Source organism: Triturus cristatus, chromosome 2_2 (genome assembly GCF_964204655.1).
Source record: "Triturus cristatus chromosome 2_2, aTriCri1.1, whole genome shotgun sequence".
Lineage (NCBI taxonomy): Eukaryota > Metazoa > Chordata > Amphibia > Caudata > Salamandridae > Triturus > Triturus cristatus.
In genome coordinates, this window is record NC_140582.1 from 616,520,511 (window position 1) to 616,541,152 (window position 20,642).

Genomic DNA, 20,642 nt, shown 5'->3' on the forward strand with positions numbered 1-20,642 from the left:
GATAGCTGCTAACATTTAATTGAATCTTGGTATGGGATGGCAATCAACAACAATATTTTTGTTTGGTGGTTTTAAATCAGCACAAGTCCTGAAGTCTCCTGTTTTGTTTCCAGAATGAAAATAGCAGATACCCACTCAGCTGAATCAGTTGGTTCAATTATCCCATTGTTGCACAATTCATTAAATAACTTTTTAAGATCATCTCTAACAGAAAATGGTACAATATGTACCTTGTGACTTACCAGCATAGCATTACTCTTTAATTTGATTCTATGTTCAAAACCTTTACCAAAACCTAGGGTTGTTGAAAATACATTAACATGCTTTTCGAATATCTTATCAATGTATAATTGTTCTTTATTTTCCTGAACATTCAAAATTGGCACGTCTCCTAACAAAATGGGATCTTCTGAACTGGGATTAAGGTAAATCCTGCCACCCTGTGATATTCCTACAATTCATAGCAACATAAATATTTGTTCTTATAGACCATCCCCTAGACTCGAGTTCGTTTTCGAAATAACCGAACATGATGATGTTAAATTCCCCAAAAGCTTTGGGGTTAATATCAGTGCTAAACATATCTTCAGTTAAAATTGTGACAGACGATCTGGAGTCTGCCATGATGTTGAGCTCAACATCACCAATGTGGACTACACCCAATGGCCCTTTGATTCTGGGGGTACCAAATTCTGAAGTCAGGACTATGTTTGCACACATTTTTTTGTCAAACTCCTCAATGCTTTCACTGTCTCCTTGCTTCCTCATAAACAATGTGGGCCTCTCCACCATGATACTTGGTCCCTTGTATACTGTTTCTCCATTCTTCTAACTATTTCATTATATAAGTCCCAATATACAAGTTGTCCATATGTGGGCTAAACTTCAGCTAATTGTAAAAGAATTTCTCTGTGCCAATTTTTCCATTTTAATGTGGGCTCTCCTCGATTTTGCAAAAATACTCTAGGTTGATTCATGTATTGGGCATGTGCCACATTCATGATATCTTTGGAGAAGTTAGCATTCTAGCAGATTGTTAAACTTAAAACAATCCACTAATCAGCTTAGATAACCCAAATGAAGCACAAAACAAAAGCCCAAACTCAGTTGAAGAGGATAGAGTTCAGCAGGGATGAGGTAAGCTGTTGCTGAGATTTTTTAATATAAATTTGCACCATGGCTCTGTGTGGTGAGCCTCAATGCATTATACACTGGGTGCAGAAAATAGTTGATGCACGTGAAAGGTCGCGTGGCACACATCTCTGTTAGCTGTGCATTCGCTTCCAAGTGCACTGCCGGCTCAACGGACGCTTGGCAGGAACAGACACAGCGGTGCACACTTCAGGGCTTATTTATAAAAGCTGTCCTCTTGCTGCGTAAAAACAGCGATGCAACAGTTTTCACTGCTCCCTCCTTGCGACACGATGGTGCCGTATTTACTGTACAGCGCTCTATGTCGCATGTAGTGACAGATGCGTCAGGAATCCTGGTGTAACTGTCTGCGCAAAACTCACACATTGTGGACTTGTGCTGCAAGCATGATGCCACTCCAGCAATGCATGAGGATGGCCCACACACATAGCACTGCATCACCCTTATGCCTGCTGTGAGGCAGGCGTGGGGGTTTACATTATACCTGACGCAGGTATAATGTGGTGCAGGGCTTTACAAGGTGACGCATTTGCCTACATGCGTCAACTTGTAAATATGGCGCAATGTGGTACATTGTTTAGGCCAGCACTACCATCATGAAAAATGATGCAATGGCGGCGCAAAAGTGTTGCAAGGGGCTCATAAATAAGCCCCTTCATATTTTAACTGAACTGCCTCCTGATGTGATTCAACAGTCAGTTTCAAGGCCATTATGGAAATCCTGACCACAGCGTAAATTCACAAGTTTCCTTTACTGCACAGCTAACACTAATGGAAGAAGCATGTTAAATTAAATAAAGTACTTGCTGTGTCTCAATGTTGTGTTCTTTATCAGGTTTTCCAAAGCATCTCGGTTGGGCCTGCACAACCACGGGCAAACGGAATAAAAGTGGGTCTTCTCAAGAAGTCACCAAATTCTTTTGAACATTTGCTGTACAGCGCACACAACTAGGATGTAGTAAAATGTGTCCTTTATTCCAAAAGTAACAGGCCCACCGGATTTAACAGACAGACGTCATGCAGGTCATGTTAACCTCAGCTCTGCCCAAACATTCCACCCGTCAGAGTTTTATACCCAACACATTCCAACCATACATTCTGCAATGGAATACTAGTATTCTACATTAGTACACTGGTACAACATGTGCCCTTTCTCACCGCATGTTTTGCCTAGGATTAATGAGCTAGAATTTTACATATGTACTAATCAACCACTACAAAGAACAAGCACCAAAAACTCCATCACAGTTATCACAGCATTCTCAGCATTTCTTAAAGAAAGGTTTCTCCCTAAGCTTAAGGATGAAATGCATCTCCTTCTCAGGATATTCAGATGCTCATACAGCACATGACTAAGACCTGAATGCTGGAGGACATTTGGCCACACATTTTGGAATTGCTTCCCAATAGTTACAACTTGGTACACTGTGACGGAAAGGAGCGTACAGAAGGCGAAGTTGCAGTGGCCTTTAAATCTAGTCTGAATATGACTGACCCCAAATTGTGTTACAGGTTTGAGGAGGTCTTACCTTGTCAACTCCTATTATTGGACTCCTGTGTTATTTGTATTTTATTGATTGACATACCCCTGTCAGCCTCGGCTGTATTCTCCTGAAAATTTCGAATAAATAAATGGATACATAATCATTACCTTTCTGATCGTGATTGTGCTTCATAACTTTTATGCCCATTATAAGGCTCCATTGACCAACACCACTAACCCATACTTAGGTCTCACTTTAGGCTTTGGGCTCAAACAGGAAAGAAACAATATGGATCTAATCTTTCTTTTTCCTAACTCAGTCAAGGTTTCTTCCATTCATCCTCCTGCTTGACTGATCAGGCCTTGATTCAATTCGGCACACTGAAGTACACAAAAAAGTGATAAATTAATCTCAGCCACTGGTAATTACGCGGGTTGCATCCCAGTCCATCATTATTTTGCACACCATGTCACCTCAGTTTGGACCCAGCCATATGCAAATCCGTCTTGACCCTGCTCCAATCAGAATAGTCCAGCCTGAACTGCCAAGCCAAGTCCTCCCTGAACTAGAACATAATCAACCCAGAACAGGTTTCACCCTAGTTATGAGCTCACCAGCCAGGTGCAGGTTGGTTTCAGTGACACAGTGTGCACGGGAAACACATCTGGGCATACCTGTCCCACTTGGGCCACACACTAAAGTATACAAAAAGTGATGAATGGAATGCTCAAAATAATCTTAGCCACTGGTAATCACTCGGGCTGCATCCCAGTCCATTGTTAGCAGGAGTAGGGTCAAGACTGATTTGCATATGGCTGAGTCCAAACTCAGGTGGCATAGCGGGCAAAAAAACAATGGATTGGCATGCCGACTGAGCGATTGCCAGTGGCTGATATTAATTTACGCATTCCATCCATCATTTGTTGTTTTTGTATTTGCCACCATAAATGTGCCAGGTATGCCCAGATGTGAGTCCTGGGCTCACTGTGCCACTGGATCCAAGCTATTCCTGTCTGAAGAGTCCTAATTAGGGTGAAACTGGTCCTAGGTTTCTAGTGTTACAGTTCAAGGATGACCTAGTCTGACAGTTCAGGCTGGACTGTTCCCATAAAGAGCAGGGTCAAGACTGATTTGCATGTGGCTGGGTTGAAACTGAGGTGGCATGGTGGGCAAATAAATAATGGATTGGGATGTGACCTGAGCAATTACCAGTGGTTGAGATCAATTCAACCATTACATACATCAACTTGTTATTTTTGCATTTGTCATCCTGAGTGTGCCGCGTATGTGTTCCATATCAGGGAGGGCCTGAACTGGCAGTTCAGGCTGGACTGTTCGGATGAGGAGCAGGTCAAGATTGCTTTGACAATGGCTGGGTCCACACTGAGGTGGCAAGGTGGGCAGAAAAACAATGGTTTGGGATGTGCCCTAAGCGAAGGTCACTGGCTGAGATTAATGCAAGCATTCCATCCATCACCTTGTTGATTTTTCATTTGATTTAATTTGACATCACTAATCACCAATAAATCCACTCACTCAACTCTCCAGTCTAATAATTTTCAATCTCATCTATAGTAGACAATGGTGCTATATTAGGGCATTGTGCTATTCGAACATCTCTGGGCATCAGTCACAAAAGCTGCCTGCCCTAAAGAGCTTCAGGGATTCAATAACTGTCTGTTGTCTTTGATCAGAAAACATTCCCAGCTCAAATAAAAACAGCCTTTAGGAGACCAACCAATTATTGGTGCACAGATTAATTGATGGCAGAGAGGCTTCAAATATGGCAGGCAGAGTGAAAGCGGAGTCAATTCTAATCTACCAAATAACTTCAAGCCTAAGAAAAACTCAGCTCAGACAGTTTATAGGATGCCTTCATCAAACCAAAGTCCTCTATCATGAGAAATGTATTTGAACATCTGCTAATTCAATCTAGGCAAAGCTTGCATTGTTAAAGCTCTCACTAATCAAGCCAGCATATTCTGCGGCATCCCTCCTTCACAAAAGATGTTAAACAGGCTTGCTGCATTAGTTTCTTATAAGATCCCCCTTTTATAGGATAATATAAGAACCGATATGTCCCATGTTGACCAGGAGGAAACTAGGCTATATATATACCAGTAGGGTCATTAGTAAAAGCTGTTCCTCCTATTGAAGACTCACAAACCAATTGGTTTCTTTCCTCATGTATATCTCGATTACTGGACATTTACCCTGTTAGGCTCTTGCATTTCCTCTGCCCCTAAATCATTCCTGATGACAGAACTTCTTGTTTGGATGCCAGACTCCCTACAGGATTTATTTTGTTGACCCCATTCGGCAAGCTGACCATTGTATCTTATTAGATTGACTTACCCTTTCCTGGTTCTTGTCTTTTCAAACTGGGTGTACTCAATCCATAAATTGCTCCATCCTTCATTCTAAACCCTGAGTGAAGTCCCGAAGAGATCATCATTGCTTCTGATCTTGTGCAACATCTACATGATGCTGGTGACCAACATTTTTTAAATCATTCAGTCTGGACTTTATGTCCTACACTAATGATTCCTGATTTATTTTCAGACTTGACCACCATCTGGAAGAGATACAATATACACTTCAATCCTGTCTGCTGGCCATCCAAACATGATTATGTTATGAATATTCTAAACTTAAATGAAGACAAAATGGAGATACTGATCTGCTCTCCAGATCATATGTGGAATGTTAGATTCTTATCCAGCCTGTTGGATTCTCCTCATCCTGTTGGCATGTTCAGTTATCAGGGCTTCAGAGTTGACAAGAAACATCTCCTGAAATTCAAGTCAATTCAGTAATCATTGCCTGCCTCTTCTAACTAAGATTCTTGAGAAAGATCCTTCCTGTGATGCATCAGAAGATTAGAGCCCTGATGGTAGGCGGAGCCCTTACATCTAGAATTCACTATAATAATACCAGCTACCTGCAGATGATTGTAAGGTTAACTTGGCCCTGATGGACTTAAAATGTGTAATACACAACAGGGCCGGTTCTAGGATTTGCGGGCCCTGGGCCAAAAGGGAATGTGCGTGGCCCCTCTAATTTACATAAGTGACCCCTTGCAAGGAGACCATTCAGAGACACTGTGGGAGGCCCATTGTCAAGCATTTCAGCGCCCCCCACAGTTTTAATTTTCAGCCCACGGGCAATTCTCACACCTTCAGCCCGAAAGGTGTGAGAATTTCTTGTGGGCTACAAGTAAAAATTATGGGGGCGCTAAAAATGCTGGACAATGGGAGTCCCGCCATGTCTCTGAATGGTCTCCTTACAACTGGGACAAGAGGTAGCATCTCCCTCCCCTAGGCCTCCAGACACCATCCCTGAGATGCCCGGGGAGGGAACCCCTCCCATGGACCCTAATTGCAAGGAGACACCTTTCTTTTAGTTGGATCGACAGGGAAACAACAGGACACACGATAGGTGCGGGGCCCCATGATGGTAGGCTGAGTGCGAGGCCCTGGGCAGCTGCCCACACTGCCCATGCCTAGCGCCGGCCTGGCACACAATTCTAACCCAAATGGCTGATCTGTGTAATGAACTTAACTCTAGTGAGTATTTTTTTGTTCAAAGTTCCAAGCAGACAATAAGGAGTACTATATCTTAGGGTGATGATCTAATACTGCATAGGTGACTTGAAACATTTCCTGTTTCCTGCTTAATGACAGTCCAATTGTCGAAGGATAGATTGTGTAAATGTTTTTAGGACTGGCTTGACAGCAAAGCTGTCACCAGACATTATGGGATTAGCCTACAAAAGTGCTCTAAGAAGCACTAACATGAGAGGGGTTTTGACTCCGCCCACATGTTGGCAAATAGAAGTATATGTTTTGATTGGGCTGAAGTTGTGTGTTTCCACAAAAAAAAGTGGTTGCCTTCCATACAGTTGTGTTAAAATTGTATTTAGTTATTCAACTGCCTGCGTCATCAGCAGCATATATGCGTCAGCTTGAACTTTCAATGGTACACATATGACATTGTAATGCTATTAAAGTGTATTAGCTAACATTATAATTTAAGATGTTTGTTTTTCTATGGCAGCCGCAAATATAGGCTGGGAGAAGGGCAGTCAGTAACTTTAGACTGTAGACTGGAGTTTTCTGTTTGAAATTTGAGACCCCAGGTCTACACTAATCAACATGGATGTTTAGGTCTGGCTTAACAGTGCAACTGTCACCTGACCGTAAGAGTTTAACATAAAAGAACTCTATGAGTCCTGCTGAGATGGGAGGTTCAGGCTCCACCCACATGTTGCTTCTTCTGAGTACAGGATTTAATTGGGCCAAATGTGTGTTTCCACTAAAAAGACTGCTTGTTTTGAACAATTTGTCTAGATCTTCCGATCTCCTCCCGACGAGATGAGAACACATTTTTTGGTCCTGAAGAAAGCCCCGGATCCTGTGAGGGACCAGTTAATGATGAAACACATCGACCTGATATGGACAGGAGCACCATACTTAAGTCTCATCTGTCATACTAATGATTTAATTATCCCTCCTTCGGCTATATAATAATTTTAAAGTATTGTTACTGGAAAGGTGGTAGAGATTTTTGTTGGATACGTCCCTTCTCTCTATTTCCACAGAAAATTCCCCTCAGCATTTGACGAGGAGCCCCTCTGCCATTAAAGCATGCTTTGGTGAACCCCGGGATGGCCAATGATGAAGTATGACACCCGGGGGGTTTGTAAGGCCATACCGTTAATTTTAATACATGCCCACAAAGAAATAGCGCCCAATACGATGTTGAGCGGAAGGCCATCCAAAACTCATCTGTGGCGTTCCGCCAGACATCTAAGGCATCTTTCCGACCGCTGTATTATGATACAGGTTGTCTGACCGATGTCTCCAGGGGGAATCCACTCCACCTCCGACAAGCGGATTGTAATAGCCAAAATGGAGGCCGTGCCTGCTCAGGCACTGTCCTGGGGATTACGATGCACGTTTCCAACAGCCTTTCTATGGTGGTCTGGACACCATAGAAAGGCTGTCAGAAAGGGACTGTGTGGGCCCCTAGCAGGTCCCCATCACCCCACACCCTCCGCTATGAGGCCAGTGGAGCACCTGTGGCCCCCCCCCCCAAAGCATCCATGTATCGTGTGGCAGGCACTGCATGGTGAGTGACACACAGTGAAAGGATTTTTAAAAAGTGTATATTTCCTATTGCAGCTTGTGCTGAGCCCACAACACAAGTTGCAATAGGAATAGTACACTTTCCAATCGCCATGAAGGTGGTTGCATTCTGATTTGTGAAGCTGAACTATCGACTCCTTGTTGGGCAGTCCCGTTTCCAACACGATGCAAATATATATGCAAATTTGTTTCCAAAAAATAGCTCCCATTAACTCCAACTCTCCAACTTCACACGAGGCAAGGAAACTGCAGCACAGCCAGGTAACCAGTTTCTTGTAAGCTATCTATTTTTATTTAATTATCACCATAGGGTGTGGACATGAAACCATCTTTGCAAGCGGTGCCATGATTATAAGGACAAAACAAGTTGATGGTGTGCTCAGTGCTTATGACAGTGGCTCCGACAGTAACCCCCATACGATGCCCTGCTTCTATTTCTAACACTGCATAGTTCTGACTTCTGCTAGTACCCGGCGCCCTCACATTCAGAGACTGCAGGTTTATGGCAACTGCCATTATCAGATATTTTTGAGAGAGTGAACAAAGTGGGGTACCCTGAGGGAGTCTGGCGCCTTTGCCCCACATGGGAAGTGTGGTGTCCCTGTTATGCCCGTGTTTAATAAAGAGGGCAGCTCTGGTCTCTGAGGGGTGTCTCTGTGAGAAGCAGGGGTGGGTCAGGGCGATGCATCAGGGGAAGGCCCCCTACAGTCCGGGAGTCTCACCTGAGCTGCTGCACCCTGGTGTCAGAGCCGGAGCCTACGATGACATAGACAGTGGCCTGTGAGACCTTGGGGTCAGTGCCCAGTCTACAGTCCGAGGCTGAGGTGGGCGCAGCATACAATATTTCTAGTGGTTTGTGTCGGTAAATGCTGGGAGGTGCCTAGGAGATATGCGCTTGTCCCAGTTTGTTCAGAATAGCGTCCTTCGCTTGGTATCCTTACCGGTGGACAAACAAGGGAACGATAAGCAGCAGGTGACGCCTACATGATGAGGAAAGGCCTCCTATGGGGCAATTTTATCAACCGTTACTTGTTGGATTACTGGCAATACACTGGTCAGAAGTGGGCGAGTTAGACTCACTCAGGCTATGTGCAGCCTAACATTGGATCACAAGCCATATCAAACAAGTATCACGAGAATGGGGAGCTTAGGTTCAAGCCTCGGAGGCACAACATCAGGTGATTCTGGGCAAATCACTTAATTTATCAGGTGATAAATTGCACTATGTAAATCTGCTGCAAGATGAAAAAGCGGCAAGAGTCAAAACTTTATGAAAAAATGGTTCCACCAAAGCGGATGTTACCAGAATTTCAACTACTGCAAACTGATAAGAGAAGCAGATGAGGAACAAGCATTGGTAAATGCAGAAACATATGATACAGCCAATAGAAATGGAGGAACAGTTAGTGGCGAGCACAGGTACCAATGAAAAGCCAGGGAAGTGAGGGGGCAGGATGTAAGCCACTTTTAAGATGTATATCAAAAGCAATAGATTTCATAGGCACAGCGCTCGTGCTGTGCAGAAGAAACCTAAAAAGGTCATATGTTAATAAAAATCATCTTATTTAAAGGTCCCAAATTTTGATTTGTGATAACTCTGCACCCCCCCCACCCCCCCTCCCCCCAAATAATACCATGGGGTCTCACCAACTCCGGGAGGAATAAGTTACCAAGCAATATGATATCGACCATGTGGGTCCTTTCAGAAATAAGTAATAACCAGCAGAATTACAACTACTGGACCTAATCCTGTAGATCATTCTTCATTTCACAAAGGTTTCACCTGTTGTTGTTTTCAGCAGCACAATGTCTCCACTAACTACAAAAGAACTGCTGAATTAATGTTGATTTTGTAAATTCTGATGCACTGTTAACTTTTATTCCTGCCCCTGTTAGACGTAAATGTGTTGGTTGTCGACACATAGTGGATTCTTGTTATGTTCCATGTTAAAGAAACTCCCCTGAGTCAGCTTTGTGATTTTTGGACGTCTCTGCTTTGATACATGGGTGTAAGTGAAAAGGTGAGACGTGGGTTGTTTTCAAAAGCAGGGTAGTTTGGGGTGCTGGGAAAACAAGTGAATCTTGTGTTCTGTAGTCAGCAGTTTGAGGTTTTTGTGTAAAACACTCATCTTTGGTTCTGATCTGATGGCCAATAAATTGAGTGTTGTGTGGTTGTATCAATGCTTGTCTCTGAGTGATGTAGGCAAGTGATTTATGAATTATTTTCTGAAGACTGGTAGTTAGGATGGCTTGTGTCTCTGGGGAGCCTGTTCCTCATAGCTAGGACCAGCACTGGGAGTCTCAGCACTCTGTTGAGCATTTAAAAAGTGTGGTATTTGAAAGCAGGTTTAAAGTTGTGTAGTTCAGATGTATTTACTGGAATGCCTGGACATGTCTACCCATAAAATATTGCAGTTAATAGTAGTAGGTGGCTTGGCGTCTTTGAGATCAACTTCATTATTATGTATGCTTTACCTAGGAGCCAGAACAGGCTTTTTAGCAGCCATGAAACACAGGATGTGCCTGCTCATAGCGCTGACACATCTACAGTAACCTGCCTCTACAAACACGTTTCTCTTGAAAAGTGAGATACAGATGTTCTTCTGGATGTTCAGAGCACCCTAGCAGTGGCTGATCACTAGAACTCATTTTCAGTCATGGGTCTGTCATCAAGGTATTAGCAAAGCGAAATGACATCAATGAAGGTTTCTTATGTCAGGGTTGTTGACGTCACAGTTTATGTAAAATATTGTGCACCATTTATAAGGGACGTCTAGAGACCCTTTAAGCCAAGAAAGGCGCTGGTGCAGGATCGTGAAGTACAGAGGAAAAGCCAAGCCCTTGATGATTGAAAAAGAACGATGTACGGTGTATTAGACATTTTTCACCGCAGGCTATTGCTGTATTATTCCTATGGGGAGGTGTGGGCGTGGTGGGGTGGTACCTCTGTGAAATAGATGAGGTAGGATGGGTAAAAGGCAAGCATTACCTTTTGTTTACATTAGGAGCCTGGCAAACCTCGCCAAGGGAACCTCTTCAGCCCTGTGACTTTCAAGTCGTCATTTGCACGCTTTACAAGTCCCTATATTGGATGGTCAATTAAATAATTCACTCTGTTGTCGAGTGTACCTTCAAAGAGGTCAAATGAACTGAAGAGGATAAATACATCAGATACGCATGGGGCTTCACGACAGATTTCAGAGTTCGTTTGAAGGCATGAATGCACGATTAATGCTGTGTAACAGAATATGTAGTCGGGGTCGGACTGGCCTAGAGGGCAATCAGTGGTGGGCTGTTCTCGCAGGTCAGTGTGTGGACCAGTTTTTAGGTCTCGCCTGAGCCAGCGCATGCGCTGCTCTGGCGAGACATTTAGTAAGTGGGCTTTTAAAAGTCCGACCACACTCTTTTGCTGGCCTCAAGCTGGCGGTTACGCGCGTAAGCACGCGCACAGCCGCCATCTGGTTTTCCTCGTGGCACCCTTACAGCATGCCTCGCTCCACCCCTCCCCCACCACAGAGCACGTCCCCGCGATAGCGATCACTTTCGCTTTCACGGCTGCGTTACTTTTACGGCCGTGCGGTCAATGCTTGTTTTTTTTTTCACTTCTGTCAACGGACTCCATACAAGTGCATGTGTTTCTACTTAGTCTCCTCTTGATTGCACTCTCCCTGCCTCCTCTGGCTCCCTCATGCTGCCTTACCCACCCAACCCCAACCCCCCCACCGTCCACACAACCATCCCATCCACTTCCCCAGCTGTCCGTCCTGCTCTCTCCCTCCATCCATCCGCACCTTCCACAGTGTGGCCTGTTGTGCACATGGTTTAAAGTTAACAACAAAAAAGTACTATGACAGGGGTCAACGCTAGCTGATTAATACTTTCGACCATGTGCACAATAGGGCAGCAGGTTAACTTTTTTTCTGACACCTCCTACAGTCTACTGTGGGCTGCCAGCATGAGTGCTGTGCTGACAGTTACTGCCCAGGAGATACAGTCACACAGGTACAGCACATGGATGGTTGGCTAAAGCTCCTCTTCCTCGGTCTATTCGGTCATCACGAGCCCCTCTCTGTCTTCTACATTGCCACAAGTCTAGCGATATCATTCACTGCACATAACTTAGGCGTTGGGATACTGTGCGATCTTGCAATGTGCCTGATAACTGATCTTACTGACTCTCTCTGCCCCACACCACTCTGGGTTCAGCAGTGCCTTTCAGTCGCGTGATCGTGGGTAGGAGGCCTTGGAGCTCATGTCCTTGCACATGTCAGCAGTTGTGATGCACACCCTGCTTCGCTTTCGTGGGCCTCCGTCCTATTATCTAGTTCCCCAGTGTGTTTCGCTGCCCTCGACTGATTCATAACTGAACCTTTTAATTATTCATTGTTCCTTCTGCGTATCTTGATTTTCATCAGCCCTGTCTTGTGAGCATCACAGTGTCACTGATTCAGCACTTGTTCGAGATCAGAGAACATTTTCGACCATTGGCTCTCTGCTTTCCATGCATGCCCCTCTGTTAGGGCATCTTCTGTCCCTTGCCTTATTTATTTAACTGACCTGTTTCACAGTAATGCCGGCTGCTGTACCACGGGGTTTAAAGTCAAGAAAAAAATAACGCAGTTACGCAGCCATCATTGACTGCATCATAGCTCTCATTTTCTTTACTATCAGCCATGTTACACAGCATTGCGGTCACTGCTGTGCAACACTTCTAAAAAAACATTGACAAAGCCAATAGTTTTAGCATTGGTGAAACCTATTGGCTTTGACAATGCTTATTTTTTTGTCCGTATACTTTTTGCGAATATGGTGACTTGTCATTAGGGGAAAAGTTCTGATTTAGATTTCTTTAATAACTATTAAAGAGTAAGAGGGAATTCTGCTATGTTGGTGTGGTATGTAGACTGGTTATCAGTGTGTTCTCTTGGTTATTGACATATTACTCCAGAATTGTTTTTATCTTTTTCCAGATGTATAGTGAACCGTGAGATCTGGTGTTCTATTACTTAAAAAGTCATGAAAAGTGGGGAGTTTCTGTTCTGTGTCTCTTCATAACAAAAAAAATATCACTGAAGTACCTTAGCCATGATCTATTGCTTAGTGAGACAGTATTATTAGTGTAGATGATCCATTGTGCCACAAAATAAAACATAAAAAGGTTAGTGAATTCTGAAACAAAGACACAGCCTGTCACTACTCTCTTAATGTGTAGGAGAAAGATATTTTTATACGTGAAAAAAGTATTTCAAGTGATTATAAATGCCAGACTAACCAGAAAATTAGTGGGAACGTATATGTGTTCTCTTTTGCTCATGAAATCTCCAATCACTTCAATGTCTTCATCCTGAGGTCTGTTTGAATCTAATGTGTCTATATCTCAGCACACCACGATGTTCTACGAGGGGTCAAATTGTGTACCGTTTACTTTATTAATAAAATCCACAGAGTCACTTACAAACATCTGGGGTATCTTTAATCAGTGACTTCAGAAATATTCCTATGCATTGCAAATGTTGCTCCAATATAGAACCACAGCCAGCAATGGAAGGGCATCAGTAGGGTTGGAATCCTTGTTTTCTGAATCTTAAGTAATATATAAACATAAGGAATGTTTGCATCCTTTTGCCAGTATATTTGAATTGCTTGTTATTGATCCAGTTGTGGCTTAAGCCTTCCTCTGCAATATTTAGCGTTCGTTTTTAGGTCGAGCCTGAGCAGCATATTCGCTGGCTGCTCTGCGACGCATGCTGTAGGCAAGTAGGGACTTGAAGCTCCGCCCACTCAGCGCCCATATTTTACATTGGCTTATGTAGTTGTCCACTGTAAACTGTGGCTGTTCATTTGGCAATAGGATTAGTAGTTCCTCTTTAGCACCGCCTTGTCTCATTTTGTAATCTCCCAAGGCGACACACCCTGTTACATGTGTTGTTACTCGGTAGGCTTTAAATACAGCCACCAAGTTGTATTTTCTCAAATAGCTTTGTAGCCGTCAGGACACGCATTTGCCTAAAACTTAAAAAAGAAAAAACCAAAAAAATGTTTATAGTGCGAAAGCATTCGCAATGCAATAGGTCTCGCATTTGTGATAGTTTAAGCTATTGGCATTGTATATAGACATTGTCATTTACAATGCCAATAGCTCAATTTCTCGTAAATGCGAGACCTATTGCATTGCAAATGCTTGTTTTACCTGTTTGTGGGTCTGTTTTATGGTCTGATGGACGGGGTTTTTACTGTTGATTTCCCAGATACTAAAAACATTACCGTCTGCAAGCTAAACCATGCAGTTTTCCATACTATGCAAAAATAACCTCGTACAGCGTGCCTTTACAAATTCAAAGCCGACCCAGTTTGCTGAATTCTAAACGTCGTCATTGGAGGAGAACAGAAGTAGCCCATTCCATGCACGGGGGTTCGGATCAGTGTGGCACGGACTGAGACTACGGCTGGATGTGGCTTAGGAGGGCCGTGGTGAATGGACTGGGTATGAAAAGCATGCTCGGGCTAGGCTGATAAAATAGATAGACACCTGAAGCTGGGTTCAGCCTGCAGTGTCAGTGAGGCAGGGTTGTGCAGGCCAGGGAGACGTTTCGAGAAACTTGAACAACAGAGTAGAAAAGGGCGAGGGTGGAGATTGGACGACATGCACCGCATAAAGTTTCTCAACTCTGCAAATGCTTTCAATGAAAAGAGAAAAAGAATGGATGAGGGTGGGCTTCAGTTACATTGATTTCTGTTTCAAACTATATATGTACTTTAATCCTTAGTGCAATGTACACGAGCTTTAGAAACAGGCAGATGTGACGTTCAAGCCATGCAGATGCTGAAAAGTTACAATTTCTTATTTACTACGATGTATGCAACATGTTTGTTATAATGCTTGACATCTTGCTCAGCGACGATTGGTTCTTGTCGATACTAACTCTTTTAACTTTGACTCTGTAAACAAACTGGTATGAAGAAAGGTCTGACAGCCAACGTTCCTCGCAACCGGGGCGCGCGCACGCAGAGCCGTCATTTGTTGTTCGCGGGCCCAGGGCCAGCCCCGGTGGAGAGGCACGTCACAAAATTGCTAAATAACATTACGTTCTATGGAGCGCTCGAGTGCTGGTTCCTGGGCGCTGCAGCAACTGACAGTATTCATCCATTTTATTTGCATTATGAGAATAAATCAAGGATTGGAAAGCCGCGATAGGAACCTTGGACTAAAAGCTGCATAATGATGTCTGTGGTGGGCATTAATTCTGGGACTCTCTTGGTGGTAGCCGGAGAAGCCTCCCCAACTCCTTGTCCTGCAGGAGTTCTAGCTGTTTCGCTCCCCCTCAGGGTCCAATGTGCTCAATGTTCTCCTCTTCGAAGCAGTGCCAGATAAGGCCCTGCACCCCCATCATAACTTCCACATTATTGCCAACTATAGAGTTCCTCCCAGGTTCTCATCAGAGAGTAAGTATAGTGAGCACCTCCAGCCAGGGCTTTAAGTGGGATGAAAAAACAGGGGGGTCTCTCATATGGGCGTGGCCAACGTCATTAAGGGCGTGGCTAAAAACAGTAAGCTAACAATCTATGCTTAGGATAGTGTGCAGCCTGACTTCTATTTTGCTGTTTCTGTCATTGAATCCAGATATATGATACAACAGGTAACATTATACCTACAACAAGTCAGGACTTTTGGCTTTGTCAATGGTTAGTTGCATAAGATAAATAAACAGCAACTATAGCTTGTATATATTATTGAAAAAGCTTCCACTTAAAGTCCTGGTGACACCACGACAATGTTGCTGCTCCTGAGTTTTAAAAGGGGAAGGGAAATCCCGAGAGAAAATGACTGTCTTTAAAGGATTTCCCTTCCCTACAACGCTCACCTGGCATGACGTCATGCCGTAACTTCTCCACCAGTGAGAAGTGAGCAGTGTGAGCAGCGCACATCGTTGTACCTGCTGTCACTGCAGTCTGGAAAACAATGGACCGCCTGTGCCAGAGCACAAAACAGAGCCCCATAGAGACCCGTTTCGAGGCCTCCTTGAGACCCGGCCCACTTAAAGCCCTGCCTCCAGCTAAGGAGAGGGCCACCGTTCTTAGTTCAGACCAGAGATAGGCAGGGCCACTGGGATCATGCGATTCTGTGGTTGCTGCGTTTTCCGCATAATTGTTGTTTTGCAGCATAATCCATCATGTGCTGCATATTCTGCAGAATTTAACAAAGGATTTTTTTCTGGCTAAAAGGTGTCAAAAGTTATTAAACACATAGCGACATGTCTTCTTGCACAGTCGAATGCCTGTCCCAAAGGTAAACGGGTCATCTTTCAGTTGCCCATCGCTATATTTGGTTGTTAAATGGTTACTAATGAGGTGAAATCTTTGTTCATGCAGTGTTACCATCTGTAAAAATTACTAAAGAATGAAGTAATACTATCACAAAATGTTGCGCATTACGTGTAATTTGCCTTTTCATGAAGCATAATTTGGTAACCCTGAGCATAACTCTAGTGGTCCTGGAAATAGGCAAAGTGTGGTGAAATACTGACGTCGGGACGTGCTTGTCTTTCTATTTACCACAGCATTCCGAGCACATCAAGAAACTTGCGAGACCTCCGTGAGTACAAAGCCTCATTATATTAACTTTATTAGAACATGTTGTCCAGTGGTGCTGACGCAGAACAAATGATTTCTTTTTAAAGTGTATATCCTGGGCACGTAAGTCTTTCTCCTAATGGCACTGTTCTTTCCTGTCTGGCGAAACATTCTGGAGATGGTAGCAACTGGCACTGACTGCTGCTTAACGGGCCCATCTGATAGCCACAATATCGCGAAATCTGGATGCGCCGCTCATAAAATATTTACGAAGACGGCAGGATGACTGCCTGGTTCGCGCTGCAGTCCTCCCGCCGCTGCTCTGGTTACAGTACGTGCCCCGAGCGGGAGCTCGCGGGCAGCTTCCGTTGCAAGAACCACGCGTAGAAGAATATTTTCTCTGAAGTGGTGAAAGAATGCCCACGAAGAGCTACGCTGCGCGTTGGGAACATCTGAAAACGAATGAGTAAATGGAAGTAGCTGATAGAAGTACAATGTTTGAACCAGTACTATAATAAGGGATAGGAAAAACAACCGATTTCATTCCCCACTTCACCCCGAACATCACGATTTAGGTATGCAGGTAAATTAATATAATGAAGCCAGTTTTCACCTTTCCCCTTACAGAGAATTAGCTGCGCTGACCGCCTTCAAGGAACACTTGACACCACAGACCCCGGTGCGGAATCCCCTGAGCCCGATAGCCTCTCCTTCAGTGCCAAGCAGAGGCTCGCGGGCTCCCAGTCCCGCCGTCTGCCAGCCGCGCGGCTGAGGGGAGCTCGGGAGAGTGCGCAGGAGCCAATCTGACACCGCTGACTCCGAGACGGATCGGAGCAGACTCTATCCGAGGAAGGGGAACTCACATTAGGGAGCACTTTCACATCACTAAGTCGGTCATGTTAGGAGGACCTTTTAAATTAGAGATGGTAACCTCACTTTAGGGGGACCGCGCATTTGGAAGGATGACAACTATTAAGGCATCTTTCACACGGGGTCTCCCGCAGTGGTACTAGGCCTCTCTTGTGCGCAGAACTTTAAAGGTGTTTCTCACATTCGGGACCTCTCACGTTATTTTGTTTCCACAAAGGAGGTCCCTCGCAATAGCAGATCCCTCATATTAGATGGCACACATTAGGAGTATCTTTTTCAATAAGTGGTCTTTCAAGTTAAAGGATATTTCATATGGGTGAATCTCTCACAACAGTAAAGCTCTCCCATTATGGTAGCTCTGACATTAGCACATTAGGGGATATTCGATCTACATGACAGATCACATTATGAAGTTTTACTTGCAGAAAGCGCATGCATGGGGGGCACCCACCCTAGAGGACACCCACATTATGAGACGCGACAAGTTGGTGACTCTCGCATATTAGGTGAACGTCCACAATAATGTGAATGTTACATTTGCAGATGCCACTTACAGAAAGCTCAATTAGTGTGGGTATCTCAACTTGGGGTGTCATATAAGAGGGTGTCTCTCACATTAGACTGTGCCATTTTAACAGATATCTCACAGAAGGGACCATTCACACTAGGGAGTCTCTCACTTTATGGAGAGAGACTGGAGAGGTACCCAGCTGCAGTAAAAGGCCCCCAGAGGCTGACACCCCTACAATCCCTGCACAATGGTTCACTTCACATGCCCACATATTCTCCCACAGCCACATGGATGCGTAGACTCCTCTCAGTGACAGCTCAGGACAGACCCCCTGTCTGGTGCTTGTCAACCCTCGGCAGGAGGCCGCCTACTAGACCAGGCGCTGCCCTAGGAGCTATAGGAGCAGAACCTAGAGATACGACCATCTGTGAATCTCAGATTGGAGTGGTAGCTTTACACACAAGTGTCCGTAGAATACAAGCGGAATGCATATTGCAATGTTGCACTGAAGCTCGCGCTGCCCCGCTGAGATCTATGCTCTGCGCAGACGCACCTTTTAATAGGATGCTGCACCATGTTTAGAGACAGCACACATCTTAGTCTGAAAGTTGTAGGGCCATCGACATGAAATGCAGTGAGAGAGTGCCTGAGTACCCACACATACCCTCCCCTCCTCCACATGCAAGAGTATCTCACACTGTACCGCATGGGCAACGACAGACTGCCCGCCAGGCAGTACCTGTCAAAGAGAAACACTTACATCTCGGAATTTGTTCCACTGCCCGGCCTCCTTGTCATACTGCGAGACGGTGGTCAACCACTGCTTGTCATCCAGGAAGTTGCCCGCAGCGCCACTGTCCGCCCTAGCGCTGCCCCCTGTCGCCACCGCTGGGCTGCAGTGGGCGAGCGCTGCGCACAAGAGCACGGCGCCGGCAGTGCCCATACCGGAGACCCGCAGCATCCTAGAGCGCTGCCCGCGACCGTCCGTCCCCGGACTCAGGCGCGCACGATTGGCTGTGCTGGCGAGAGAGCGACCGATGTCCTCCTGCTCCAGTCTGTGATCCGCAGGCTGCGCCGCTGTCAGGAGCCGCCGCTGTCTGCAGGCACGTCCAGGGTTGTGCGAGTGCGGCCGGCGTGCACTGCCTCCTCACCCACCCCTTCTCCCTCCCTCCCTTCCCGCAGTGCCTCCCTCCTCTCCTCGCAGGTCTTCGAGGCGGAGAAGGGGCCCCGCTGGTAGTGGAAAGGAGAACGAGGGGCGTGGAGGGGATGTGTGTGCTGGACACTTAGGGAAGGGAGGGTTTTGAAGGACGGTCTCGGTCACCTGCTGTCACTTCCCCACGGAATCAGACTCCTCAGCAAAGCTGGCTGTGGAAACCCCTGCCGTCTACACAATACGCCGATGTGTTTTGCCGCCGTTCTCGTTTTTTTAGCGCTTACTAGCAGGACATAATGACTCTCGAGTGTGTGGTCTCGAGCATCGGTGACTTTGAGGTACGTAAGTTCCCAGATACACTGGACCAATCATCTCCAGTGGCACAAACGCAGCGACCACCTGTGAACACCGGTCCCCATAGGCACTTTCTAGGCTTGACCTCCCAAAGTGATGTGCGGCACTGCTTCACGTTGTGCCCGGGATTTCTTGAATAGGTACAGTCAGTGTTTGGATGCATATTTCTGTAAACAACTCCTGAAGGACATGCCAAAGCGACAGACACGACTAAGGCCTTGATCATGAGTTAGAAATAGTGAATTACAAGTATGAGAGCTCATTATAATACCAGTGAAAAATACCACCTTAACATACCTCCAGTCAAAAGCAGATAGTACAAATTCCTGAAAGTGTAGAGAAAGAAATACAAGCTGTAAAACAATGCAAAAAACAAGACCATTACAGTAATGCAACAAAAAAAACACAAGGCATGCACTTTGTGATTATGAACTATAATCTCATGCACACTTGCTCACAGAGTCAGAACTACATAAACATCCATGGACAGGTGAAGCTCTCAAAGGTTTACTGCAGCAGCGCACACTTCAATTCTGCAGATCACCACAATGGATGCAACATTGCTAGGCCAATATATCATGCTATGCTAGATGTATGTCCTTGCTAGAAAGTGAGTTACTGGTTGACTGGGGTGTGAGCCCTGGTCAAACAGCAACCTCAATCTTAGTCACAAGCAAACCCCAAATTAGCCCATGCCCACCTCCTGGTAGGTTGGCAAAGATCATTCAGGTTTAATTTAGAGGCATTTGTAAAGTATTTGTGCAACGCTTCCAACAGGAAAAAAGTGAAAACACCTCATAATAAGATCCCACACCAGGTTAGAAAATAGAGCAAAATGTAATAAATAAAACAACCAAAATGACAAAAATCGAATCAGTTATCAGTAGAACCGGAGTTATGAATTTTTAAAGACAAACTGGGTTGGATATAGTCTCAGATTAGCCCAGCTTAAGTTTTGTGCCAAAAGTCCTGTTTATGTTGGAGAGGGTTTCCGTGAGCAAGGAGATCCTTGCGGGTGGCAGTCTGCGTGGTGCGAAGAGCAGGCCAAGCATCACAGATTGATGGGCTGGAGCTTCCCGGTGGCTGTCCTCCATGGTGTCAATGCTTGGTGTGTGGGGAGACAGGTTGGTGGTGGCTCTCACGCTGAACTTCGGTGTGAGTGACACATGGGCCCAAAAGAATGAATTAAGAGCCCGCTGAGCCAAATCATGGGTTCAAGTCCCAAGGGGCACCACTTGGGGGCTAGGAACCCGCTGAAGACAGGTCCAAGAGCTGTGGGAGAGCCTGTTATGTTCCTGAGGTTCAGATCAAGAGGCCAGCAGACTTGCCTTTGAGTCACTCTGTTTCCCTGGGTTCAAGATAGATGTTGCAGGTCCAATTGTTCTTCCCCAGGCAAGAGG

The 20,642-nt window shown here is 45.1% G+C and overlaps 1 protein-coding gene across 1 annotated transcript in view; it reads right to left on the reverse strand.

The window, feature by feature from the left end:
* Positions 1 to 18,875, reverse strand: part of SPOCK3 (SPARC (osteonectin), cwcv and kazal like domains proteoglycan 3) — a 1,171,449-nt gene extending 1,152,574 nt beyond the window's left edge. Inside the window, exon 1 of the mRNA XM_085641793.1 lies at positions 18,496 to 18,875. Within this exon, the coding sequence (XP_085497919.1) occupies positions 18,496 to 18,696 (201 nt within the window). The 5' untranslated portion in view covers positions 18,697 to 18,875. The remainder of the gene's footprint in view (positions 1 to 18,495) is intronic.
* Between the last annotated feature and the right edge of the window lie 1,767 nt (positions 18,876 to 20,642).